This window comes from Cylas formicarius, unplaced genomic scaffold (assembly GCF_029955315.1).
Source record: "Cylas formicarius isolate icCylForm1 unplaced genomic scaffold, icCylForm1.1 PGA_scaffold_6__28_contigs__length_40554024, whole genome shotgun sequence".
NCBI classification, from domain to species: Eukaryota; Metazoa; Arthropoda; class Insecta; order Coleoptera; family Brentidae; genus Cylas; species Cylas formicarius.
Genome location: NW_026844347.1, coordinates 16,901,888 through 16,929,870, shown reverse-complemented (window position 1 = coordinate 16,929,870; position 27,983 = coordinate 16,901,888). Strand labels below are relative to the sequence as shown.

The window sequence follows — 27,983 nt, the reverse complement described above, 5'->3', positions numbered from 1 at the left end:
ATTTAATGTCAACATTAAATCGTTTTAGTACTTATTTAATAATTATTGGGAAGTAAGGTATGGTAGGATCTCAGGTAGGGTAAAAATAATACTATTGCAATCAAGATTGGCTTATATGTATTATCTTGAAATACATATATTAATTAAATATTGTTACACATAAATACATAAAACTAGTAAACAAAACGATTTACTTGTAAAACTTTGTGTTTTAGGGCATTCTACCGTTTTAAATATACAAAAATCAACAAATAATTGTAAACTAGAAATCCCTAATTTTGGATATATTAAAGAACATATTAAAAAACAAAAAATATATTAAAAATACATAACAACTATTTATAGGTGGTAGGTAAATAATAATATGTATTTATATGTACCCCCCCGCGTATGTACATAATATAAAAAATACATATATCCTTAAATCTTTATTTTACAATACTTTCTAATTTTTTTCTGCAGGTATCCTCTTGCAAATATTTTCATTTTAGACTAACTTTTATTTTGCTTTTATTTCTGGCATGGGTTCTGGAGATAGATTTTTCTCTAGAATTTCACTTGTGGCATTCGATGTTGTTGCTAAAAGCTCAGACAATACCTGTTGAGCTTCTTTTTGGAATGAAGTCTTTTTGATCTAGATAATCCTGCTTCTGTTAGTGGCTTCTGGTTAAATAATAATAGGGTGGGAACAGCAGTGTTTTTTTAGAATCTTTTTTAAAGGAAAACCTAAAATTTAAATTTTGTGGTGAATTTAATGTGTTATTCAAGACAAAAAAAACCTAATAACTGATTTTGTAAGTCTCTGTCACAAACATTTTCTGTAAAACGACCTGAGCAGACATAGCTTTTATCTGGATTAAGTTTGTCCTCCCTTCTACATTGAACAATCCAATCGTTCCGAATAGAGAACTTGCTTTTTCATCAAAATAGTTATTTCACCCATGCATGGCACATCTCGTTCCAGACATACCTAACTACTTTTTGATGTAGTTTATGCCACTGAAAAAGGTAAAAGAAATGTATTTCTAACCTTTACCTATATTATTATGTGTAATATTTTGAGCTTACCTCCTTACTAATAACACCGCTAATAAGCAGCATGAACACATAACTTTTAATTCTTTGTTTAAGGTTTAAAATACTGTTTTTCTCAGTTCTCGCCACTCAAGCACATACAATTTTAAAGTATTTGTTAAAGCTTAAAAACACTGTTTTGTCCAAGCTTTTTTTTCAGGAATACAATTAACACAAACATAAGCGCACTACTCCCTAGTTCAAATTATTTTAATTGTTCAAAGAACACAAAATACAACGGTTTAATACGCCTTCAAATGCATTGAGAGAATACACAAAAACCGTTAGAGGACTTGCTGTCACAAGCGACCACGTGCGATCGATAGTTTTGGCGAACGTATGTCTTATGCGATTGGGCAATCCTATTAGGTTTACGATTCTTGGCGATCGCCAGTTAAAACGAGTACAGTACATAGCACCTGCTGGAATATGTATTTTTATTTTCCATCAAAAATTTATTTTATATCAAATGAAAAATTTAAATTGGTATTAATATTTTGTAACGGGTTTTTACAAATATATTAACAAACCCAATATTAAATAACTCAACGGGTAGAAAGGGACTAGATTATAGATAGATTAAAAGCTTAAAGAATTAGTGTTTATAGCAACCACTGTGAAAAAATTGTTTTATTTGTGTGGATAATTTAGTTAAAAAGATATTCCTTTAAATAAACTTTTACCTTTAACTTTGATCAAATTAAAATAGTCATTGTTGCCGATTAATAAATCTTTAAATCCACGTTAATCTTGTATGGTTTGATAAAGTCAAGTTGTACATGGACAAAAATACCTTTCAATCACATGAGACGTCACAAATCTTATTACAAATTTAAACTAATTTCAACTAATTTTAACATATTGTTGTCGGTCGGATGTTGGCTATAGATAGATAGATAGATTCATTTTTTTGACTACGTTTCGTACAAAAGGGACGTACAATTGTAGCAAGTCAGAAGTGATATTCAAGTGCAATAAAATCAAATTAATAAATAACATAAAAACACACATCTAATACAAACAAAATTAGACAGTACTATACAGTTTTATAGCGCATCGATACCAGTGACAGTGTCAATGTATGCTGGCAGGGAGTAAAAACAATGACGTTGCAGGAATTCTTTAATAGTATGTTTAAATGTTCTATTGCTCATCTTTTTCACGGTACCTAGCAAAACATTATACAATTTCAGGTTCAATGAGTTGTTCTCAGACTTCCTCAGTCTAAACCTAGGTCGTCTAAGGAGATCCCCCGAACGAGTTGAATAGGTATGGCATTCGGAATTAGCGCTAAAGTTTCCTTTCGTTCTCTGTATCTCTAATAACTGGTAGTAGATATAGATGCAAGGAAGGGGCATCACTTTGAATTTTTTAAAATAAGGTTGACAATGGTCCCTATATCCTATATTAGCCACGACTCGAATGGCCCTTTTCTGCTTCTAAAAATCTCCACAGCAGCTGAGGAGTCACCCCACAGTACCGTGCCATAGCATAAGTGTGAATGCAACAAAGAAAAATAGACCATAAGCAGAGTCCTTGTTCCTATCAGGCCTCTTAGTCTTTGAGGAACGAATATGTTGCTGGACAATCTATTTTTCAGGTCTGAGATATGTTGTTTCCAATTTAGACTATCATCGATCCTAATGCCAAGCAACTTGACGGACTGTCCACTATTTACCAAGCAATTGGAGGAAAACACAATACTCTGGGTCTTGTCTAAATTTAATTTAAGATAATTATTTTCGAACCAGACATTAGTCCTGTCCTCCAACATGCCAACCCTAACAGACAACTCCTCGATACTCTTAGCAGATGTAGTGAAGGATGTATCGTCGGCAGACATCACGCACTGATTGGGGGCCAAGAAATGATAAAGGTCATTTATGTAGAATGTAAATAGTAGCGGGCCCAGGACGGAACCCTGGGGCACCCCGCTTACTACTGATTCAAGTGATGAACGGTCATCCTGGTATTCTACAAACTGCTGTCGGCCCTGCAAGTAGGACGCTATAGGATCTAAGGGCAGACCTGGTATACCATATCTATATAGCTTTTTAATAAGAAGCGGGTGGAGAAACACAGTTGAAGGACCTGGAGAGATCACTCAAGGTTAAACCAACTAATTCACCCCCCTCGAGGCCCTCAACTATCCCACTCACAACTTTAGACACTGCTTGGATCGTCGAACACCCTCCCCTAAATCCAAACTGACCAGCACAAAGACATTCGATCTTATTAATATAATAAGTTAGCTGATCTTTTAGTAAGATCTCAAAAACTTTTCCGAACAAAGGCACGATTGAAATCGGCCTGTAGTTGTTAGCATCATTTATATCACCTGCCTTATGGATTGGAACTACTTTCGAAATCTTAAACAGCGACGGAAATACACCTGTGTCAATACATTTATTAAATAAAGTGGTTAATGGCAGTGTAATGTACTCAACCAGTCCCTCACGAAGACACTATTGATATCATAAGCATCGCTAGAATAAGATTTTTTTAATCTTAGTATGGCTCGGTACGTATCCTCACAAGTTATTGGATGCAAAAAAAAGTAGTTTCCTCCAGTGGAATCCCTTCAACACATGCACTCTGTATATTGTGATTCACCGTTAAGATCTTTATAATATTACTCGAGACAGAACTAAAAAAACTGTTAAGATTATTTGCTGATAAATCAGATTCTTTATCACATAGTTAACGATTTTCCAGACATCTTTGTTTTTATTGGTTGATTTTTCGATAAAGCCATCAAAAGCAGCTTTTTTGGTTTGTTGAATTTTTAAGTTTTAAGTTTTTTTTTTAAGTTAATTTAATATTGTCCGTTTCCTACAAATTTTAGTAAGGTGTAACAAGGCTTCGAGAGGATAAACAAATGGTGTGAAGGAAAAAAATTAAAATCGAACACAGGCTTGTGGCTTTTTCTAAACGCAAAAGAGATTGTTCTCTTTATGTGAAATTAAATGAAAAGTAATCAGTGCAGTGAAATAATAAATATTAAGGTGCATCAGTCTTCATTTTAATGTTTGTATATTTTGGTAGTAATTAAACATAATAGCTGAACAATATTATTCGAAACATCACAATATATAGAAATAGTCTTTTATATATGATATCAGCAAAAATGAAGGCTCTAAAGGCTATAAAGATTCGCATTTAACTAAAAGAAGCACAATACAAAAAGGCGGAAAATTTCATCAACGAATAGTTTGGCTCATGTGCAAAGGGGTCAACATTAACTCAAAAGCTGCATCTTTCAAATTGGCACCTCTTAAGTTTGCCTCATGTAAGTCGCTTCCAGATAAATCACATTTCTAAAAGGAATGTTAAACAACATCTGTATTGTTTACGGCAAGCTCTTACCTCAAGATCGGCTCCCGCCAACACTGCCGCTCTAAGATCACAGTTCTTCAAGTTAGCATTTTTGCAGTTGGCAATGCGGAGGTTCACTCCGCCCATATCACTATCTTCCAAACACGCGCCCTTAAGGTTAACCCCTTCCAGGTTCGCCCGTTGCCCCGCGGGGTCTTTAAAGTTGCAGTTTTTCATTGATGCCCCTTCCATGGTGGCCCTTAGACCCTTGATACCTAATCCAAAATACATCAAAATGAAACAAATCAAATAAAATATTTCATGTTACAGAAAGCTTTGAATTTCAACTAAATTTGCATTTTCTTTTTAAAGTTTGGTATTCTTTTCTATATATGATGGTTCTACTTCAGTTTAAAACAAGGCTATTCCTGTGATGAATTATGTTGGCCAGAATTAGAATAAATGTCATCATTTATAACATACAGGGCGTCTGGACAAAATACCAATCAACCATGGTAAGTGGTAAGGTGGACCAGAGCCATAAAGTAGAAATTGTTTTGAAGTCTAAGGTCACAGGTGAGTATTTTGAATTTCGTTTAATACAGCAGGTGATTTATGGATAAGTGCAGGCCCTACTAAAATTATGAAGACCTAACTTTCCAAATATTGGCTTAATATATAATACCTAATCTAAAACTTTGGCAAATGTGCTGTGTTACCGAGATCAGAATGTATTTACAACAAATATAAACTTATTGTTTAAATATTTTAATAACAATTATGTATAGATAAAACAATATGTACCAGGTCGTTCTCCTTTACATATTATTAGCAGAGAGGACAGGATCATTATATATTTTTTGACAATACAGTTGAACTATTAACCTCCAAAAGGAAACTAGGAGAACTGATCCATAATTTCCTGCAATATCTTTGTTAACAAATATCTACCATAATACAGCTCACCTAATAGCTGAGCATTATCCAAAATGGCATGGGAAAGGTCAGCCCGCTCTAAACAACACCAGCTTAGATTAGCCCAGGACAAGTTACACCCTTGTAAATTGGCGTATTTAAAGTTAATCCAACGCAAATCCAACTTGCTTAGGTCAGCACCAGCCAGGTTAACACCTTGAAACCTCAACTCTGTAGTTCCAGAACTTCTAATCAGAGCATCTATAACATCCCTCCGAGTCAAAGGGGCTTTATCTCGTGATTCTTTTGATTTACTCATCATATGTTCTAGCATAGGAATTATTGATTCAATTCCAAAAAATTTTGCTTCCTCTAAAATGCCCTCTGGGTTGATGTTTCTGTTATAAATTAATTGACCACATCGCAGATAATTTAGGATTGGCTCAAAGTACATTGGGCTTCGGTCTATCAAATATGCTCCATTTTTATCTATACTACTAGGGCAAAACAAATTATTATCTTCGGAAAACATCCTGGCCAACATACTGGATGGTTCACTAGTAGTTAAAGTTCTCTTGGAAGTGGTAAAATACTTTCCTCCCACATTCAGTGTAATCCATTCAGAGTCTTCAGCTATACTGAGTTGTTTTACACAACCTTCAATGTTTGTGTTCTTGCAAAGATGTAATGTTTCTTTTTCATTCCTTTGATCTTGAAAAGTTTTCAGGTCTTTCGAAAAACTCCTAACCGACGAAACATCCTCAATAAATCCTTGGATGGTAGTAGGCTGTGAAATTATACAATCAAAAGGATATAATCACAAAAAAAAAGGAGATATATTGCCTTGGAGGTGCTATTTCCATCCTTGCTACCCATCACATCCATTGTTTAAATTTTTATAAAATGCAGGCCCGTAAGTATCATTTTACACAAAAATAGTTTATAATAATTTTGATACATTATTTAAAAAAAATACAGGAATCGTTCATTTTAACTACTTCGCCTCTTCTTTTTATGTTTACATTTCCAGTGTTAATTCGCCCATTTTCCGGTATCCACTGATGAGTCTGGTTTCTTTTCCGGCTTGAGAGACATATTAATCTGCGTTTATGTAAACGAAATAAAGAAAGAGGGTTTACTAAAGCAATTAGAACCAGAAGAAACAACTAGATCCAGCCATAAACCACCCACTTAGTTAGTTTACAAGCAAATACCACAAGCGTGCAAGAATTTTCCTATAACGGGTGCAATAAATTCGAGGTTGGATGGGCGAAACAAAAGAGAATGTACATGTATAGGGGCAGGAATTCCGACATTTTATTATAAAGATGTTGACTCAAGTTCTTTTGGAAGCACCACAAATATAATAAATTTTATTAATGTTGGCGGATTCTGTGGTGGAACATTGCACGCGGCGGTTTAACCTCCGTTCGTTCCCTACAGAATCCGTTGTAATCGTCCAAAAATTTTGAAATCGGTCTCCACTGAGTGGATTTAGTGTTTTCAGTATTTTGTGAACGTTGTAAAGTGATAATCGTCGCCGATCCCTTCGTTTTTCCCCGTTCACGCCGGTATAGAGGCCGGATGGGCCCGGATGGTCCGCGGCGGAAGCGGGGGGTGTCGGTTTTTTTTGGTATCGGTCAAATTTGTTTTTTTGCTAGTTGAGCAAATATTGGTTATATGTCTTCTTTGTACGTGTTGGTCCATGACCAAAAGCGAAGATCCTCGACGGAAGTCGGCAATGGGCGAAGGATCCTAGCAGTCGTGCCCAACATTTTTTTGTGAAACGCATACTTGAACTTGAACTTTATTAATGTTGGCCGTTAAACATTAGTTCTATGCCCTAAAACCACCTGTCATTTTCTTCTTTCTGTTTGTTTGGGCAAAGTAATATTAGGCAATTCGACTTGCTTACCTAACTTTGTACCCAGTTTTCTAATTCAAAACAATAGTCTTAGTCGAATATATGTTGATTCAAACACGATAATTAGGGGGTTTAAGTTACATTAGGTTAGTTAATATATTCCTGCCAGTTAAGAACAGAGTATACAGCGGCAAGGCGACCCCAGCTGTTTATAATATTGAAAAGATTTGCGATGTAAAAATAAAGAAAAAAAATCAAATTCGAACTACGACTATCACGGGCCAAACTTATCAGAATTTTAATAATACGCGTCACAGGTTGCACATTGGTTAGTTGCAGTTGGTTGGTTAATGGACATTAAAAAAAAAGAAATTTGAGCTTATTTTACAAAATTAATATTTCACATTTTTATCTGATATTTTATCATGCTGAAAATATTCAAAATTTAACAATAAAAAATAACACTACCACAACGAAATGGATTTGTGACCTTTGGTTAAAAATATGTTAGTACACAAAATGCAGCGCCACCGCTACCACAACCACAACGGAGTGTCAAAAAGCGGTCCAAAAAGATTCCATTCAATGCTAAAGGCTACAGTCATTTCGTAATGCAAGTGGAAGAATGTCTGAACCTATTACCTATGCCATCTCATTTGGAAGAAAATTGTCAAAAAGAAGAATTATCTGTGATATAGATATGCATCCTTAAATTTGTCAATTTCTGTGTCAACTTTGAAGCAGCTGATGGTATCGCAAGCTAATCCCACAATCTTTTTCATAGGTAATAGGAATATCTGGGAATCTATTTCTAATCTATGATAGATTAGATTAGATTGTCTCTAATTAGGTGTTTGGTGGCATTCTATGGGTGCCTGTTTAATTATGCAATTGAACAATTATTGGAAGCCATCAGCAGTTGAAACGTGAACCCTACTAAAGCAAGTCCTGAAGTAGACACTTTCAAACCATGCTCGTCGAAAAAATACGTAGGGGCTTGGACGAATGGTTGATCATATCCATCCTCCTCTGCATTTTTGGCTTTCTGAAAGAGATCAGACCATCTGAACCTTTTGTTTATGAGTTCCTGATTGGGCCTTGGAGAAATTTGACCGATTTACAAGTGAATCAACAGGTTTATCCTGTGGGCACTTACAGTTATCTTGCACAGTTGGTGATAGTTTTCTTGATAACAGATTTGTGCAGATATAAACCTCTCATTGTATTACTTGGCAGCACAGGTATCATAGTATGGGCAATGTTGTTATGGACTACTAGCCTCCTTGAAGTTCAAATATTGGAGGTACTCTATGGAACATTTTGCGCCTGTGAGGTTGCATATTTTACATACATTTATGCTAAAGTTGACCGCGAATGGTATCAACTAGTAACATCCCACACTCGTGCGGCTATATTACTGGGCCGTGCTTTGTCAGGAATTATGGCCCAGTTACTTATTTCGTTTGAACTCATGGACTACCGGGAACTCAACTATATTACCCTGAGTGCTATGATAGGAGCAACATTCTGGAGTTTGTTCTTGCCACCAGCTGGTGAATCTATTTATTTTCATCACAACATGATGCAACAGATGCCATTTCTTCAAAAAAGTAAGGAAGCCTATGCATTAATGTGGTCTCACTTTGTACAGGCATATTCTAATAAATATACTGCCAAATGGTCAGTTTGGTGGGCATTATCTACCTGTGGGTTTATCCAAGTGCAAGTTTATATGCAGCCTCTATGGTGGGCAATTGTTGGTGATCCAAAGCAAAAGATTTACAATGGAGTTGTGGAAGCTGTGCTTACTGTAATTGGATTTCTGGGAGCCCTGGTGTCTGGATTGTTAAAAATTGATTGGAAAACCAAAGGGGACCTTTCATTAGCATGTTGCTCTCTTTTGCAAGGTTTCACTATGATAATTGCTTCTCAGACGACTCAAGTGGTAATTAGTTATATATCTTACATAGTATTTGGTGCTTTGTATCATTTAATGATTACTGTAGCTAGTAGTGAAATTGCGAAACATATTAAAGAAGATAGTTATGGTCTGATCTTTGGGATTAATACATTTGCAGCACTAGCATTCCAAACTATTTTGACATTGGGGATTGTTACTGGCGATATGGGATTTGCTCTTCCTCCCAGGCGGCAGTATTTCGCCTACGGTTTTTATCACATTATTCTGGCACTGGTCTACATAATTATCGGTTTGGGTAGTTGGTTTAGTAGCAAATATGATTATAGAAGAACTAGTGTCACTGCAACAGAGACAGTGTCCAGATTATGATTTGTTTTGTTGAGGTTTGCCAATTTGTTAATCATTTTTGTTAGTAGATTTTTTGATATGTGGATTTTTTTTTGTTTTACCAATGTATCACAATCTCTTGTTGAAGCCTTTCTCAAACTAGTTTCAATTATTCAGGTATCCTCATGTCATGCGTTTTGTACAAATTAGTAATACCAAAGAAAAATGAGTAGCTGCCATTTGTAATTTGAAACATAAACCATGACTCATAGTTAAGGTATTGAACAGAGAAATCTCGAATGAAGGAAGATGAAACGTTCAAACTCTAATTGCTGGGTACCCACATGTATATCGGCACGTGATACGAGACGGTTTGCCTCTTGTTTTCTGTACTCACAAAATAAGAATAGAAGAATATATTTAAGCAGTTTGTGTTTTAAGAATATTGTAACCTATACGCCCAACTCCTCAATATTATAACATTATAATGATTATACCTCAAGTTTTGGAAATGAGAGCCACTGTTGAATTTTAAATGACACAAAGTGTATTTTTTATATTTTCCAATGCATAAGGTAGATCATTACAGTGGACTTCTTTTACCCTTATAACTTAGCTTTATCGAACAGTTTTAAATGCAAGTGATATTTGAATGAAAGTAATCCCATGCAATGAAAATAGTTACCGTTATATATACATATACAGGCGTTTTCACCCAACCCGTTCGTTTAAAGTTTATTAGGATGTAATTCAGAAAACACCTTTCTATTTTTGGGGTTAACGTAAGGGGCAAGTGTCTCAACGCCTGGCCACTTCCTGTTTAGTCGGAAATTGTTGTCAACTTGATTATGTCAAATGAACACCCCGTATATTATTCAATTTTGAGATTCTGTGTGAAATTGTTAACATATTTTTTATATAATGTCTTATACCTATGTCTTACCGTTTTTGAAATATTTGATCTTTGACCCTTCCGTTTAATCAATTTTGAAATACATCTACAAAAGTTTTCGAAAATTTGATCCTTATATTTAACAAAATGTTAAAAAAGAATCATAAGTTGACATTTTTGTGATATTTGTTGTCCAAAATTATGTATATTTATTGTGTATATGTACGGGGCGGCCGATTTAAGAACGGCTTATACCTTATCTTCAAATCTATGAGTGTTTTGAATACAAAAATTGTTTCTAGTAAAATAATCTTTAATTTTCATCTATTATATCAGTTGTCACTCAATTAGATACATGGTGGTCAAATAAAGTTACGTTTTTTTAAAAGGAACACCCGATATTTTATTATATTTTTAAATACCATTTTAAAAGACGAAATCAAAATTTAATTGTCTTTATCAAATGCGCTGTGTTGCGATGCATCGCAAATTGTTACTTCTTTCAATTTTTTGTAAATGAAACACTCTGTATATTTTTGCATTTTAGGATAGCCCTTTAAAAGACGAATCCAACAATATATGTGAACATTGGCGTGCGATGCTAGTTTATTGGCGATTTTGAGAATTCCCAGGGAATATAAACGCAATATATAATATATATTCCACTTGCATTAGTGGAACATTTTATATAAAATTATTACTTTTATTTTTAGAAAGGTTTGTCAAATGTTACTGTTTTAAAAATGAAAGAATTTATAATTTTTACAAAATTTTAAATAAATGTTTATCCATACATCACTTTCATAAAAAAATATTAGAGACGTTTTGAGAATTAAGGTTAATTGCATTAATATGGTCTCGGAATTAATAAAAATAGTTAATAAATTCAAAACGGTAAATCTCATGCATATCGTTGTTTGATTTAAAAAATTGAGGGCCGTAACATCCCGCGAAACATCGCAACACTGCGCGTTTGATAAAAATATTTCAATTTCATTGCAATATATCAGAGCCCAGATATTCTCCCACCCGTGAGAAAAGTAATGACGGCCCCCAAAGGTGTCAATGAGACTTGACATGAAGACATTTTTCTAATGACCGTCAGTACCCTCTAGCGGTTACACTTTGGGATAGATTGAATTAATTTTGACCATTAAAACAATACATACACATTATCAAATACCCCTTTAATCATTCAGATTTTAAAACGGATGAAAAACTTAACTTTGCCTGTCAAAGAAAACAATTGTTTGTTTTTGTGACAATTTAGTGTCATTTTAATTAAACGGCGTGATTAAATAGATTTTGAAGTGAAGCCAATACTCAGGGTAAGTTCAAAATAATTAATTATGTAAATGTGTAGATTTACATCTAAAAAACCTAAACAGGGTTTAAAGTTGTTTAAAATATTCGATACTTCTTTTAAGTAAGAGCTACAAAAATTTGATTGCAATTCATTGATATTTAAGTAACATTTTACTGTGTATTGGAGCATTACCCTAAATAGCGTGTGGTATATTTTTGCATAAACACGTTTTAGGCATATTTTTACTACCGATGCCGAGTGGATCATAAAAGCCAAACAAATGTTTTTCTTAATAACTTTTTTTATTTTTTGACCGATTTTTATAAATCAAACATTGAATGATAGCAAAACACTAAGCCCGTCCACTTGGTAAAAAAACCGAACGCCATTATGAATTTCAAGATGACGTCAGTTTTTGAAATGATACGATTTTTAGCTATCCTAATGTTTATGCTTTTAAGAGAAATGTCAGGTTATTTGTAAATTTTAATAGACCACAGTTCTTAACAAGTATTGTATCTTTTTTACTGGAAAACAAGTTCACAAAACAACAATATTTGCCTAAATTGAATGCAGACCACCAGATATAATTGTAATTAAGTGAAGGAATAGCTAAGGTGCCCCTAGAAAATCTTCTTCATCATACGACTAAGAGAATATTATTGGTTCAAGAAGATGTTCTTAGAAACTATTTCCAAATGGACAATTATGACAATAACTTTACGTTAATATGGCATAAGTCCTCTTCACTGTTGGATACGATTTTTCAAATGCATCTTACATATTTCTTATAGAGTCCATCTTAAAGTTTGGCAAGTTAGAGGTTGAAAATAAAAATCTTTTCGCTGAAAGAAAAAAATCTATTCAAGTTCGTTTCTGGAACTTTCGTTGCCCGTTGACAAACCTAAACCTAACGGATTTGGTTCAACAAATGACGGAAATACCCACAAAAAAGCGTTTTCGAATGTAAACTTATTTTCCTTTTACTTAATTTTACCTTTTACCTTTAAATTTGGTTAAATCTGATTTTTTTTTGAAAACATACTCTTGGTTCTCCATGCCAGCAAGTCCCCATAAGGTACTTATTCATAATAGAGAAATTATACAAAACTGTCTGTTGCCACTCAGCATTCCTAGGGAAGAAAGAAGCAGAGTTCCGCAATAAATTTTACAAAGACCGGGAAAACCATGCACGAAAAAACAGCAGGACTAATACTTTTACCGACATATTCAATAGAGCTTGGATGGATACATGAGAACCATTAATTTCAAGTTTGTCTGTAGGATCGCGAAAATCGAAATTAAAACTAAAAACCTATAGAGAAAAGCGATGATGGTGATGGTTGTGATAGTCTCGAAACTTTTTTTGACGATTTAAGCTTAGATAACATTATATACAGAAATGTAAAATATTTATTAATTAGTTTTTAGCCAAAATGAATACCGCATTGTTTTTAAAGCATAACACGCAAATTGGTTTAAAAAAACTGCGCTAGATACATTCTATCCTATAGTGTTGGAATGAAAACCAGAGTCTTAGAATAAGATTTTCCTAGTGAATATTGACCAAAACATTTGTAAAGGTGAAATAAAACAGGAGAGGCAAGAAGTTAATTATTTATATTCCGGAATTTGCAAAGAATATTAGGGGATGAGGGTTATTGTGGAAATAGCTTGATGATAGTACTTTTAAATATGTTCGACTCTCACTTCTTCAAAATTGTGCTAATCCCAGAGCTTGGTTAACCCCCGCTAATTTCGTCCACTGCGCTAGGCCGGGGGAATTCGACTGTCTCGTCGCTGAATGCGTCGGAATCAGGGTCATGTAAGCTATTTTTTGTAAAAAAAGTATTAATATTTTTATTTTAAAATATTATTTAACTTACCCTATAGGGAGTTCTTCTTCATCTGCTATCTCTATGACCGGGTACGGTGTTAGCCCGCCATGGTCCACGCTGCAACACAAATTATATGTTAGCTCAAAAAAATAATTCAAATAAGAGTGAAATTACTTCGGGATATTTTGAATATGGAATTCGGTTGGAAGAAAGGGTGTCCTTTCCATTTATTGGCGTTGTCTATGAAGAACAAGAATATCGCGAGTTAATTTAATTTATTTTGCTTCCTTTTAAACAAACACATGTCTTCTAAAAAAGCCATGCGTTTCAACACCCAGAACGGGCATGTTAGCGGGGGTACACGTTGTAACCATCCTAGCACACCGACACATGAAGCGCGGATCGTATGTACCTCAACGCCCTAGCAAGCGAATATCGCTTTGCGAGAGACCGTGTCTGTCTTGACTAGGCACCAGCAGTATCGTAATACTTGATTAGCAATACACCTGGATATTGCGGATCCAAAAATAATAAATTAAAAATAATAAAAACGTTCCCCTCAACTAAAGCATAACAATCCGTTAAAAGAGAGAGCCATTTCCATCGCTTAATAAGTAATATTCAAAAAAACAAGCATTATATAACTACTTTTGACAAAACAAAAAAAAGAGATAAATTTCGATATCAAAAAAGTAACTGTTATTGAAACGATAACTGTAATCATCGAAAAGAAATGGATAAGTAATCAAAAAAACAAATTTAAAGCGCTCGCAATTAAATCAGCTAAATTACCTCTCTAGGCTACACACCAGGAAAAAAATCTACCCTTGGTTTATTGCTCTTTCGAAGAGGCATTCCTTTTTCTTTTCATTTTGAATGTTGCGAAACAACCTTCAATAAACCGGAATCGAATAGTTAATTAAAATGCTTAGGATAAAGCATTCACAGATTTACAAATAAATATCTAATTAGTTACTGCCCGTTCATTATTTATGGTAATAATCTCAAAAAAAAAGTAAACGATCTCTTAACCCAACTGTATCTCTCTCCGTAACCGACACACCGAAAAACCACAAACGTTTCGAAAATTAAATGATACTTGCACCTTTTTAAATATTTACTTTTTACATAATTACGTATTTCGAACATCCACAAAGAAATACGAGTAAACGGGGCTGAAGATTCGGCAAAACTGACCACAATTCCTCGAAGTTATAGGACACCTGCAGAAAAGGGTAGGTATATCGACAACCACGAATCAAGGGTTTTTGGTATTCACATTTTGAGGAATTTTTTATATAGGCGTAAGTTATGCGATATCTGCGGAAAAAAGTGTGAGAAAATCTCATCGGATAGAAATTCATCATGCAGGGGCCTTTTTTTGAAATTGATCTTTCTCGAAAAAAGCACATTCTGGTGTAATTTAGGTAACTGCTTATGCAGTCATTAGGTTGAGTATTTTTCTTTTACAAAAGCTCAAATAGGAATATTTTTATGAATAATTCGATAATATCACTCAATATGGAAATCGCAGGACTAAGCCAATTCAAGTTCGGTCCTGTATTTTTAGGAGTCTTTTTGGTATTTAAAGGAAACCAAACGTGATGAATGTTTAATATCAGCTTATTTTTATACCTGATACAAATTGATATTTATTAGTTTTAATACCATTATTATTATTTTGCTCGTAACCAAGTAAACTAGTTTGTGGTGACTTTGTCGTCAATTTTGGTAAGTTTGGTGTTTGTTGAGTTTCCAAATAAAAAAAAACAAAAGCTATTTTGTCATTTACTTTAAAGGTTTTCTTTGGTAAATTAACTGGAATGAAGCAAAAATGTCTGTTGAATTTTATTACATGGTCGGCAATAGTATGTTATGCAACAAGTGCTATAAACGGCATTTGACTCACTAATTTATTTGACATGAGCGGAGCGAGTGTTTAATAAACGAGTGACTTAAAAAGTTTACCGAACGTGTTGCATACTAATTTTTCTGCGACCGTTAGTTTTTGGGTACACGGCCCCAGAGCGACCCAGTAATGTCCCTAATCGCCCCATCAAATCTTTTGTTGTTGAATTGGTGTAGCAGAAAATATTTGTACTGATTGTTCTCTTTTATGATGTAAAACTGTTCAAAAAGTTGAAATGAAACAAAAATTTTAAGCACAAGTATTTTAATAATTATTCCCAACACATAGTATTTCCGCCATATTTCTTTTCCATCCACATTTTCATGTATTTGACATAGAATCCACAGTGCCTTGTCCAAGTAAAATCCTATAATATATTTTTTATTTTTAGGACAAAGGTAACCTAGGTAACAAAGGTAACCTCTACATTAATAATAAATATATATATATATATATATATATATATATATATATATATATATATATATATATATATATATATATATATACATATATATATATATATATATATATATATATATATATATATATATATATATATATATATATATATATATATATATATATATATATATATATATATATATATATATATATATATATATATATATATATATATATATATATATATATATATATATATATATATATTCTCACGTATTGATTCACGGATGGAAAAATGTGATGACACTATATTCCGGGATATCATCCGTTCGCTCGTTGAACTCCGACTGGAATCCTGCAAATCCTGCATCCGACTGGAATCCTGCAGACGTTTCGTCAAAATCTCACTTGGCATCTTCAATGCTCGCGCTCCGAAAACACAGTGTTCGAAGTGTATATAGGGACATTACTGGGTCGCTCTGGGGCCGTGTACCCAAAAACTAACGGTCGCAGAAAAATTAGTATTAAACTTTTTAAGTCACTCGTTTATTAAACACTCGCTCCGCTCATGTCAAATAAATTAGTGAGTCAAATGCCGTTTATAGCACTTGTTGCATAACATACTATTGCCGACCATGTAATAAAATTCAACAGACATTTTTGCTTCATTCCAGTTAATTTACCAAAGAAAACCTTTAACGTAAATGACAAAATAGCTTTTGTTTTTTTTTATTTGGAAACTCAACAAACACCAAACTAACCAAAATTGACGACAAAGTCACCACAAACTAGTTTACTTGGTTACGAGCAAAATAATAATAATGGTATTAAAACGAATAAATATCAATTTGTATCACGCATCAAAACAAGGTGATATTAAACCGTTGATCACGTTTGGTTTCCTCTAAATAAAAAAGTCTATTAAAAATACAGGACCGGACTTGATTTGGCTTAGTAGTGCGATTTCCATATTGAGTGATATTATCGAGTTATTCATAAAAATATTCTTATTTGAGCTTTTGTAAGAATGCACTGATCAAGAGAAAATGTTTAAAAGAAAAATATTCAGCTTAATGACTGCATAATACGTTACCTAAATTACACCAGAATGGAGGATCAATTTCAAAAATACGCCCCTGCATGATGAATTCCCGTCCAAAGGGATTTTCTCACACTTTTCTCTGCATATGTCGCAAATTCCTCAACTTGGAAGATATGCTGTTTCTTTGTATACCAAAAACCACTGATTCGTGGGTGGGTCGATATACCTAGCCAGCGATTAAAATAAACTCCTCAACTTGCAAGATGTGTTGTTTCTTTGTATACTAAAAACTCCCAGATTCGTAGATGATTCTCGATATATCTACCCCTAAGACCACTACCGCAATTTCGTTTTCTGGCGCCTTAAACGCACAAAAGACAGCTGCCAAACCTTCATAGTTACTTGTTTGATGCCGAAATTTATCTCGTTTTTTTGTTCATATTTTTGTTTACATTAGAGTTTGCATATATTTGGTGCATTTTTTTTTGTCGAAAGTAGTTATATCATGCTTGTTTTCTTGAATATTACTTATTGGTTTGTTATGGTTTAATTGAGGGCAACGGTTTCATTATTTTTAATTTATTATTTTTTTATCCGCAATATCCAAGTGCATTGCTAATCAGGTATTAAGATGGTGCTTGTGCCTAGTCAGAGTAGACACTGTTTCTCGTGAAGCGATATTAGTTTGCGAGGGCGTTGAGGTACATACGATCTGCGCTTCATGTGTCGCTGTGCAAGGATGGTTGCAATGTGTACCCCCGCTAACATGCCCGTTTTGCTGAATCTTTATTTATCGCTCAAGGGTGCTGAAACGCATGGCTTTTTTAGAAGAAAGGTAAATGTTTGTTTATAAGGAAGCAAAATACATTGTTGTTGTTCTTTATGAACAACGGCAAAAAATGCAGAGGATACCCACCCCTCCATCCGGATTCCATATTCAAAATATGCCGAAGTAACTAATTTCACCCTTATTTGATTTTTTTTTGGAGCTAAAATATAACTTATGTTGCAGCGTAGACCATGTGGGGCTAACACCGGACCCGGTCATATTGGTAGCAGATGAAGAACTCTCCCTAGCGTAAGTTAAATAATGTTTTAAAATAAAAATATTAATATCTTTTTTTAACTACAAGTAGCTTATATGACGCTGATTCCGACGAGTTCCGCGTGGAGACAGTCGAATGCCCACGGCCTGGCGGAGAAGACGAAGTTAGAGCGGGTTCACCAAGCTCGAGGAGTAGCACAGAGAGCTACATTTGGAAGAAGTGGCAGTTGAACATTTTTAAAAGTACCATCATCAAGCTATTTCCACAATAACGCTCACCCCCTAAATTTCTAAATTTCTTTGCAGATTTGTGGGATATAAATAATAAACTTCTTAGCTCTCGTGTGTTATTTCCCCTATCCTTGTCTCATTAACACCTTTGGGAACAGTTATTAGTTTTCTTACGGGTGGGAAAATATCTGGGCTCTGATTAGATATGCCGCCATCGCTTAGGAGGGAGTATATTAGAGGAGGAGGATTGATTAAATCCACATTGGTGCTTGCTTGTCCAATGGGGAGAGTTTCGAGGGATTGTGGGCAAAGTGGGCGGGGTCTACAGGCCTTGTGGGAGGTCCTAGGTGGCCGTGGGGAAGGAGGACACTCCCCAAAAGGTAGAGGAATGGGGCAGTTCTACCGTATCTTATAAAACTACTAACAACCTTTCTAACATAAACTGAACCCCGAAGATATTTGCTAAGAACGTGCGAAATATAGGTATTTTATTTAAAAATGTAATAAATTATAGTGTGTTTCATTTAAGAAAATAAAACTTTAGTTGACCACCCTGTATGTAATATTACAAAAAAATTAGGCCCCTCTTTAAGTAAGTAACAGCCCCCCTAGTTAATAATATTGGTAAATTTTGTCATGTTGGTTTTATTTGTGTAAAAGTAATTTGAAACTGGCCATTGGGCGTGGATGGGTTCTTTAGGAGTTGTAGATAAAATGGGTGGGGTTCAATAGTGTCGAAATGGAGAGCGACAAGAGGTGACAATTTCAATTACCCCCTTACATCACGTACAAACCACTGAAACAGGTCCAGAATATATGCTTGTCAAATTGTATAATACCAGCGAGTATTAAACGCATTGACAGTCTGCAATGGCCCAAGGGAGAAATTAGAAAAATATTAATTCAGTTGGAACAGTTTTGCTTTGTTGATTTATTATTACTATTTAATATGTTCTAGGCTTGTTAAGTTTTCTGTATATGTCTTTGTTCGTATGACCCTTTTGTTACTTTCTTTTTGACGTCGGTTTACGTTGTTATATTATATAACAATTTTGAAATAAATGCTATTATTATTATTAACTACTTTGTGGTACCAATTTCATATGCGCCTTTGTGTCCTTTCTCTTATTGCTTTCTAAAAATCGATGAAATCGAATTTTTCGAAAGCATACGCGTTTGGCAACGATATGTCCTAGGGGACCCCCAATGGTACAGAAATGATCAACATCGAAAAAATCTTTTTTTTTTCTATTCTCGTTTCACCGTTTCTTTGTAGATCTGATTCCTTTTGAGCCCTTCACGAGACACATAAGCCTATAAAAATGGTTCCGGGCTGACGCAGGCATTCATCTTTTTTTTTATTTTCGACTGTTTTTTGGATATCACCATGATACTTGATAAGTGATATATTGACTTTAAATTTGGCACAGGTATAGAGTTTAGTTTTGTTAATTTTTGAAATTTCTTTTTGGTTTATTTTGACTTCCAGAAAAAAAATATTTTCTCGGACACCATTAACTTGATCGGAAAGATTATTTAACCAGCAGACGCGGAAGATCCGGTACTATAATTTTTATTTTAAGAATTGTTTTGTTTATTTACAGGGTGTTCTAGTTGTGGGTAATAATCTAGAGACCCTGAAAATTGTTCTTTTTCAGAGTAAATTATTAGCTGCAAATCAAAATTCGTAAAAAAGATGGCTATATCATTTATAAAGTCCTGCAGCTCGCATCGGAGGCTACAATTTTTGTATTACATATGCATATGAAAATAGCTATTTCTTGCGTTTAACCTTGACGCGATGAAGTCATTTACTATTACAGCCTACTGCATCATTTCAGAAAAAAAATATTTTCTCGAATACCATTTACTGGGACAATTCGTAGACCGGGAAAAGTGGGAGGTCCAGGGCTATAACCTCTATTTCTGGCAATTTTTCAGTTACTTTTTACAAAACTTCGGGATTCGGTTTTTGTTTAGTCGAACTTGCTAACGTTTCGCCAGTTTCAATCAAGCTCTGAAGAAGCCAACATGATGATTGGCGAAACGTTAGTAAGTATTACAGTAGCCTGTGGAAGTTTCAGTTATGTACAGCGTGTGTCAGTAATGGGCAAAATTTCTATAAGACCGTGGAAATCGCTGTTTTTGCGGTAAAATATAAATGAAAAACTGTAAAAGATGGGATAATTTGGTTTAAATAGTGTCATAAACTGTGTCGAGAGCTACAATTTGCGTCTGCACAGTTTTCGTTTATCATACAGGGTGCTCGAGATCTTTGAAAAAAATGAAAATCATTGAAAATCGCTATTACTAGTACAAACTTTTGCATTTTCCGAAGTTAGCCCTAACTATAAAGTTCGATGCAATCTTGTTTGGTGCGGCATTATCAGCGTAATGTATTTTAACAAACATAGTAACAAAATAGTAATTGGCGCCAGGTTAAGAAATGTCTATATTGAGAAAAACGGATATTGCATGTCGGATTAGCGGCAAATCAGGTATATTTAGACGGTGCTTTCTTTCGAGTAACACTGCACACAGAACCGTTGGAAACATGTAATTTGTGCGTATTATGTTCAAGCAAAGACGAGGTTTTATTTTCAAAATACAATCGAAAATTAAGAGTTTCTGCAGCAGCAGTTACAACAAGAATCCTTCATATTACTTAAAACTAAGACTTTATAGGTTCGTGTCCGAAACGCTGACAATGTGAATCTCACGGTCTCTTCATAGTACCTTCGTGGCCAAATGCTGACATCGTAGATCTCACGCTGTCCTATCCTTATTACGTAGAAATCATTGTACATAACTCCTCCCTCCTCAAGAAGCAAACATAATGGAATGAGTTTGCTCCGGCTGATTGGATTTATTGGGTTCGGATTGATTATGTCGACATTTCGGTAGAAGTTTCTTTCTAAAAACGATCATTAGGGCTGCAATGACCGCTAGAAAAAATATAATAACAATAATATTAGTTATTAAACTTGTAGACATAGACTCGCCAATTTGATATAGACCTATATCACCAATTGATATAGGTCTTGCAAGTTAATTTGACTGATGTTCGCTAATCTGTGTGACGTAATTGGTTTAAATTCTTCTATATAGACTTCAGGTAAAAGCAAAGGCTTTCCTTTCATAGTTTTGGCATTGTTATAATAATTTTTCTTGCCCAAGGTAATTTGATAAGCAGCTGGAATTTCTATATGTGTTGGAATATCGATGTTAAGGTATCGATCAATTTTACACTTAGCAAATACCAACGTATTTTTTACAGGTAAGACAAGCACTTTTTCTTGCGTTACTTGCTCTGCAAGAGGTTGTAATAATTCGATATGGTGTTTTCGACAGTTGCTTATAGGCTGATCAAGCAATTGAATCGTGCATTCACCCTTCGAGTTGTAGTTTTCATGGCAGTAGAAAGTATGCTCGATTTCGGGACAGCAGGACTCTTTGAAATGCATATCTTCTTTTTCTCGTGCGACATAGGGGTATTTTAGAATAATTATCGTGTTATTTTGGATAACAGGAAACAGGTGATGGAAAGAAAAACATTTAAGCCTTAAAATAGGGAAGAGAATAACAAAAATTATTTTACTATCTGTAAATGTTACTTGAGTCCCTAAAAATTGGTAATAAGATAACGTGTTATTAAATTTTGGTAATTCGTTTATATCATAAACTGATTTTAAATAATCGATCATTTTCTGAATTTCCAAAACAGAAACTATTGAATTGTGTAAAGCATTACTGTGTGCAAACACAATTGCGTTCTCTATATTATCCAGAAAATTTATCAGGTTTTGACAGTCAAGTATAATGTGGGATAAAACACTTTGAAAGGTTATATATAACTGAAGATTTTTGATCGTGTTATCAACAGATCCTTTGAATATATACATTGCTTTCTCTAGTTGGTTTTGATTACGGTGTAGGGTTGAAATCGTTAAGTTATAATTATCAATCAGCCGTTTCGATAAAGATATTTGAGAGTTTAAAGTTTTCAAGAGGATTAGTTTAATATCTTCACTATTTACTCGTCGAAGGGCTAGAGTTGCTAACGCCGATGCCACTAGGATCCTCGGGAGGTTCATTTTCCTGCGAATTTAATTTTTGTTTAGATTTTTGTCGTTTGGCAGAATTTTTATGATACGTTCCCGAATTGGTTTCAATTTTATAGGTTGTTTGATTTTTTAGAGTAGTTTTCTTAAATTTAGGTAAAGCTTTATTACGTAACTTAGTACGAATGTAGACCGGTTCGTCAATATCGAAATTCAGGAGGTCCTCGCGTTCTTTGTTTCTTTTATCAATTATTTTTTCTTTTGTTTTTTGATTATTTTCCGAAATTAATTGGTAAAACTTTTTCGAACTCTCTTTGTGTTTTTGAACATAGTCCGAAATTATCACGTGGTCACTAACGTCAAAAACATTTGTGTCATTTATATGACCTTTGATTATTTCAAAAGGCGTAAATTTCGCGATACTGTGTATGGAGTTATTTATTATATCTTAATAAAGCGCGTTTTACGATTTGTTCCGGGTTGTATTGTTTATGTTCCTCTTTAAGACATCGATATGCTTCAATTATAGAAGAATGAAAACGTTCCGCGGGGGAGTTAGAGTTACTGTTCTTTGAAGTAGTATAATGCAACTCAATTTTATACAATTTGCAAAAATCCTCTATGTCTTTATTTTTAAACTGACGTGATTTATAAAGGTATACCATGGTGTGATACAAAAATTAGAAGGCAATCAATGACAGCTGTTCCTGTCAGACTTTTAAATATTTGGTTGTCGATTTTAAAAGAGTCAATATGAATTTGTTCTAATGGACTAAATTTAATGGCAGGGGGATTTCTGTCGTATTTGTAATATCTGTAATATTTACAAACCGCTCGATATCGTCGGTCATTTTAGGCCAATAGAATCTAGTGGTCAATGCTATTTTCATTTCAGAGCTGACCCTATGGCAAGTTTTTGTGGTGTGGTAAATTTTGAATTTTTCCTGTTGTTCGTCCTGGGATTCAATATCCTCTAAGAATTTTGAACATTGAACAAACCTGTAGGAAGAATTTAGAAATATTTTTTGTAGTGTTACAGTAAAGGTTTGAGCTGGTTTTTCGGTTTTAAAATAAAGTGCGTAAAGATTTTTGGGGTCTATAAATTCCTTTAAGAATTTAATTATATGTGAGAAAGGCTCAAGTTTTGGAAATACCACTAAAATTCTAGTATTATTGAAAATATTTGAAAATTGGCATTGGATTTGATTAATATCTCCTTCGGTTACAATTATTTGATTTTTATAAATATTCAATATTCTTTCTGTAAAGGGAGTGTTAAAAATTGAATTTTCGTGAGATGTATGTACCGTTTCTAAATCGCTAGTATCTAGTAATGGCGGTTGATTTTGTGAATATTGAGCGGGTCGCAGAATAATGTCTGACAAAATATTTATTTTCTTTTGGGAATTGTTGCCTAGAATTGATTTTAATTCGTCCGGATTTAATTCAGGTAATTCTTCGATATTTTCCAGGAATTTCTCTATTGTTTCGTTCCCGTCACCGAGTTCATTAGTCGTAGATAAAGTTTCCAAGGCGTTAAGGTCAATGTTTTCGCTAGTATCTACGGGATTTCGCGAATGTGTGTCTGCGGCTTGGTTTTTCTTTCCTTTTTGAGATTTTAAAATACAATCAAACTCTTCGAGTTTGAGGCGCGAATTAAGCGACTATTTGGTTCTTTTAAACTTGGAAGTCAGATTAAGGGTTTATGGTCCGTGAGAACTTTTGTCCAAACAAATATGGTCTAAAGTATTTACGACCAAATACAATTGCTAGCAGTTCCTTCTCGATGGTCGAATAGTTTATTTCCGCGGGGTTTAACGTTCTGGATGCATAACTAATTGGGTGAACATTTTGCGATAATATTGCTCCTATAGCATAATTTGATGCATCAGTTGTTAATTCGAAAGGTTTGGTAAAATCGGGGTACGCAAGTACTGGTTCTGATTTTAGTATATTTTTACAATGTTGGAAACAATCCACAAATTCTTTGGAGTGCATTACTTTCTGGTTTTTCTTTAGGCATTGAGTTAATGGTTAATCTTCGCGAAATTTTGTATAAATTTACGATAATATCCGAGCAAGCCTAAAAATTGTTTAATTTCTTTTTGTGTACGGGGTATCGCGAATTTTTGAATGGCCACGATCTTTTTCGGGTTTGGTTTGATGCCTTCTGGCGTTACTACGTGTCCTAAAAATTCGATTTCTTTTCTTAGGAACTCGCATTTGTCCAGTTGAATTTTTAATTTTGCATTGCGTAATTTCGAAAATACAAGGCGCAAATTTTGAATGTGTTCCTGCAAGCCTGTACTAAAAATAATTATGTCGTCCATATAGACCATACAAATTTTATTCTGAAGATCTTTAAGTACCGCGTCCAAAACGCGTTGAAAAGTACTCGGCGCATTTTTCAATCCAAATGGCATTCGGAGATATTCATATTGTCCGTTTTCCACGGAAAACGCTGTTTTTTTTTATCGAATTTTGTGCCAACTCAATCTGGTGAAAACCGTTCGCTAGGTTTAAAGCCGAAAAGTATTGTGATTATCCTAACTTATCTAGTATATCAGAAATGTTTGGAATGGGGTATCGATCGTTGATTGTTTTAAGGTTTAATTTACGATAATCTATTACTACGCGCCACTTTTGTACGTTTGAAGCATCGATTTTTTTTGGAACGATCCAAATGGGTGAGCTCTAAGGGCTCGTTGAAGGACGGATTATACCTTTTCCTAACATTTTATTTATTTGTTTATGATGAAATAACTTTAAGAAAATTGAACAACAACCCCGGAATTATGCCAGTAGAATTGGGAAATGCAAAATCAATCGAATACACTTACACTTTAATCCATTATTTAACAATAAATAAATTATATTTAAAAAAGGAAAATATCTCAAAAATAATATCTAGCCACCCGGGATATTACAATAACGATAGTCAAAATTATATTAAACTTCTAAACATTTTGGAATCTAGGATTGAAAATAAAATTATAGAAATCCTTCCGCATCAAAAAAGATCTAAGAAAGGGCTAATAAATGTACTCGGATCTATTTTTAAAGCTATTACAGGAAATCTTGACGCATTTGAAGGCGAGCATTATGAACAGCTTATTAAAAACTTGCAGCGGAACCAAAATGAGTTAGCCGAAGGCATTCTAAAACAAAATTCTTGATCCCTTAACAGGTAAAATTCCAATATTCCAAAATTGATCATCAAACAAATAATTAGTGATGTCAGATCAATCAACCTTAGTACTCAGCCAATATTATTTCCTGATCTGCCAGATATTCGAACACAACCAAGCCAGACGGATTTAACTGTCAAATTAAATGAAGTTAGACGAACTAAACCTTTTAAAGGATGAAATTCAGTTAAATTACCCACTTCTGAAGTTCTCGGAATTTTACAAATATCCGAGCATACATGGCCATAATCAGTTTGTGTCTATTTATTTGCTATAGAAGATTGTTACAGCCGAGATGTACCAAATCCAGCAAGAAACAGGAGCAACAAGTCGAAGAACCTAAAAATGTGTTCAACTGCCCCTCTTGACGGTATAGTTGAAGCTTACGGGGGAGGAATTATCTCACTAGCGAAGATCCAAGAATGCTGACCCAGCAGAGGCCTATTTCTACATATAAAAACGTAGTTTAACGGCGTTGACGCAGAGTTCTGTCTAGATATGTTATTGTAACAGACAATTTTAAACGGTTGTAAATTTAAATAAAGTTTTTAAAAAAGGCAACGGTCATGCTGAGTAGTTAATTCATTAATTAATTCTGAATGCGTTTCCAATATTTTTTTTATGGAAATACTGGATATTTCAAATACCGTTAAATATTATAAAAAATCTTTATTAGAAAATAAAGAAATAAATATTATTTTATTTAATCATTTCAATTCAATTAATATTAATTTAATCATATTTATAACATGAGTAACATTACATAATCGAAAAAATATGCATTACTGGCGCTCTAAAAATAAACCTTTTGAGAATGTCAGGCAAACAAAACAAAATAGAAGATCGATTAAAGTTTGGTGCAGCATTTTATTAATAATTTTATTAAACCTCTTATTCGCAACATTATTCCGGAAATAGAACAACCAAATTTAATTTGGTACCAAGATGGCGTCCTTATAAGTGAATTTTTAAATGGAAATTTTAAAATGTTAGAAACTTAGACTGGTCAAAAGGGAACCATTTTGTAGCTACCAAGGAGCAAAAATTTATGGACTGAACTTGTTTTTGTGGGGCACTTGCAAAGAAATATTTTACAACAAATTCGGGCTGGAATTAATCAACTAAATGCGACCAATTATATATTAAATGCCATACTTGCACACTTGAGTTGTTCAAAATTTTAAAAATAAAATATTTTTACAAAAAACATTAGAGATGCATTCAGAATTAAGGTTAATTACGTTAATATATTTCGTCCAGACCAGTGTTTCATATATATCCTTGGATTCATTCTTTAAAATGCTATCTCAAAATGCAAAAATGTACATGGTTGATTTAAAAAAATTAAGAGAAGCAACATTTCGAATCTAATAAAAATATTTCAATTTTTAATATTGAATGAGAAAAAGTATCATTTTCTAAAATATGTATGATGTTAATATGCAACGTAACAAAACCTTTTCTGTTTACAGAGAACCTACACTAACCAAAATGCATTGTCACATGAACATCTCGCCCAAAAATCACCGGTTATCAACTTTCTTGTTTACAGAACCTTAAAACTATCTCAACCCGAGACATACTTTCCATATTAGAGATATTAAATGCTCCATCATAAAATGCAATTAAATGCTCCATCATAAAATGCACTTCACCACAACCTTCCAAAAACAATCAGTTCGAAAGCAACCCCAGTTGCCACTGTTGTCCTTCGTCACATTCAAGAAAACATCTTGCGTCCGTCAAAGACAAATTTCTGTTTGACACACCAGTAGTTTACAACATTTACCGGATCGGACAGCAGTTACTGATCATCAAATCTTATTCGATAAAAACTAAAATTCCTGCATGTAATCAATTCTCCTATTAACGAAAAATTCGAAAGTCTATAGAAATCTAGAAACCAAGCAATCTTAACAGCGACTTTTACGAATATGGGAATCAGCAAGTCAATTTATGCCCCTCATTAGCTCCGACCCCTTAAATAATATATAAGCAGGTACAATGTAGAATGCGAGCCAGTTTCATGTGTAAGTTTAATAAGGACAAAGTGATGGTTTCTAAGCAAAAAGTTACGCTTCATATAAACATCTCGTTTTCGACACATTTGTAGCTCAACGAAAACTAGTCCCAATTTTAAAATTGGGCTGAGGTAAGAAGTAGAGTATATGCAGCATATTGATAATTTAGTCATTTTTTTCAAATAGTTCTTGCATTTCTGCAATTCATCCTCCCGTGTAGCCATTTCATGTCGAAGTGATATTTGGGAAAGGATTTCAACCAAAGTCCAGCAACTTTTTATTTCGTTTTAATTAAAGGTAAATCGTGTGTGTATACATACGTGTTAGATTAAAAGTATGGAAAATGCTTGTAAAAAAATATCACAAGTTTCTGATAGAATTGTTCAATTTATGGAAGAAAGTGTATACGGTACAGGAATACGGACAAATAACTCAAAAAGGCATATTTCTAGGATATAAAACGCAATCGTTCCATACTTTTTACTCACACTATATATACCGGACGATCCGAAACCAAACCGATAGTCGAAAACAGCGATCTCTGTTGATTGCAAATCGCTTTTACCAACAGTTTTTTTTAAAGAATGTTTTCAAAGGGGGAATGGCTTTTTTTAAACTCTTTATTAGTT

The 27,983-nt window shown here is 33.9% G+C and overlaps 2 protein-coding genes across 4 annotated transcripts; one reads left to right on the top strand and one right to left on the bottom strand.

Moving 5' to 3' along the window:
• Positions 1-220: 220 nt before the first annotated feature.
• On the bottom strand, positions 221-6,687 carry LOC132703485 (BTB/POZ domain-containing protein KCTD9). Of its 3 annotated transcripts, none has more exons than XR_009619085.1 (5): positions 6,148-6,687; positions 5,356-6,091; positions 4,441-4,664; positions 780-4,391; positions 221-726 (listed from the first exon to the last, which is right to left on the bottom strand). XR_009619085.1 is itself a non-coding variant. In XM_060672773.1 (4 exons), exons 1-4 carry the CDS (start codon positions 6,187-6,189, stop codon positions 4,275-4,277), a joined length of 1,119 nt encoding a protein of 372 aa, XP_060528756.1. In that variant the 5' UTR covers positions 6,190-6,687; the 3' UTR covers positions 221-4,274. The 3 variants fall into 3 exon arrangements, 1 of the variants encoding a protein (XP_060528756.1); XR_009619084.1 differs by having other exon boundaries at positions 221-999; positions 1,069-4,391; XM_060672773.1 differs by having other exon boundaries at positions 221-4,391.
• Positions 6,688-7,710: 1,023 nt separating this feature from the next.
• LOC132703907 (thiamine transporter 1-like) lies at positions 7,711-9,829 on the top strand. The gene has a single exon (XM_060673435.1). The coding sequence runs from the start codon at positions 8,139-8,141 to the stop codon at positions 9,456-9,458; it is 1,320 nt and encodes a 439-aa protein (XP_060529418.1). The 5' UTR covers positions 7,711-8,138; the 3' UTR covers positions 9,459-9,829.
• The last annotated feature ends 18,154 nt before the right edge of the window (positions 9,830-27,983 follow it).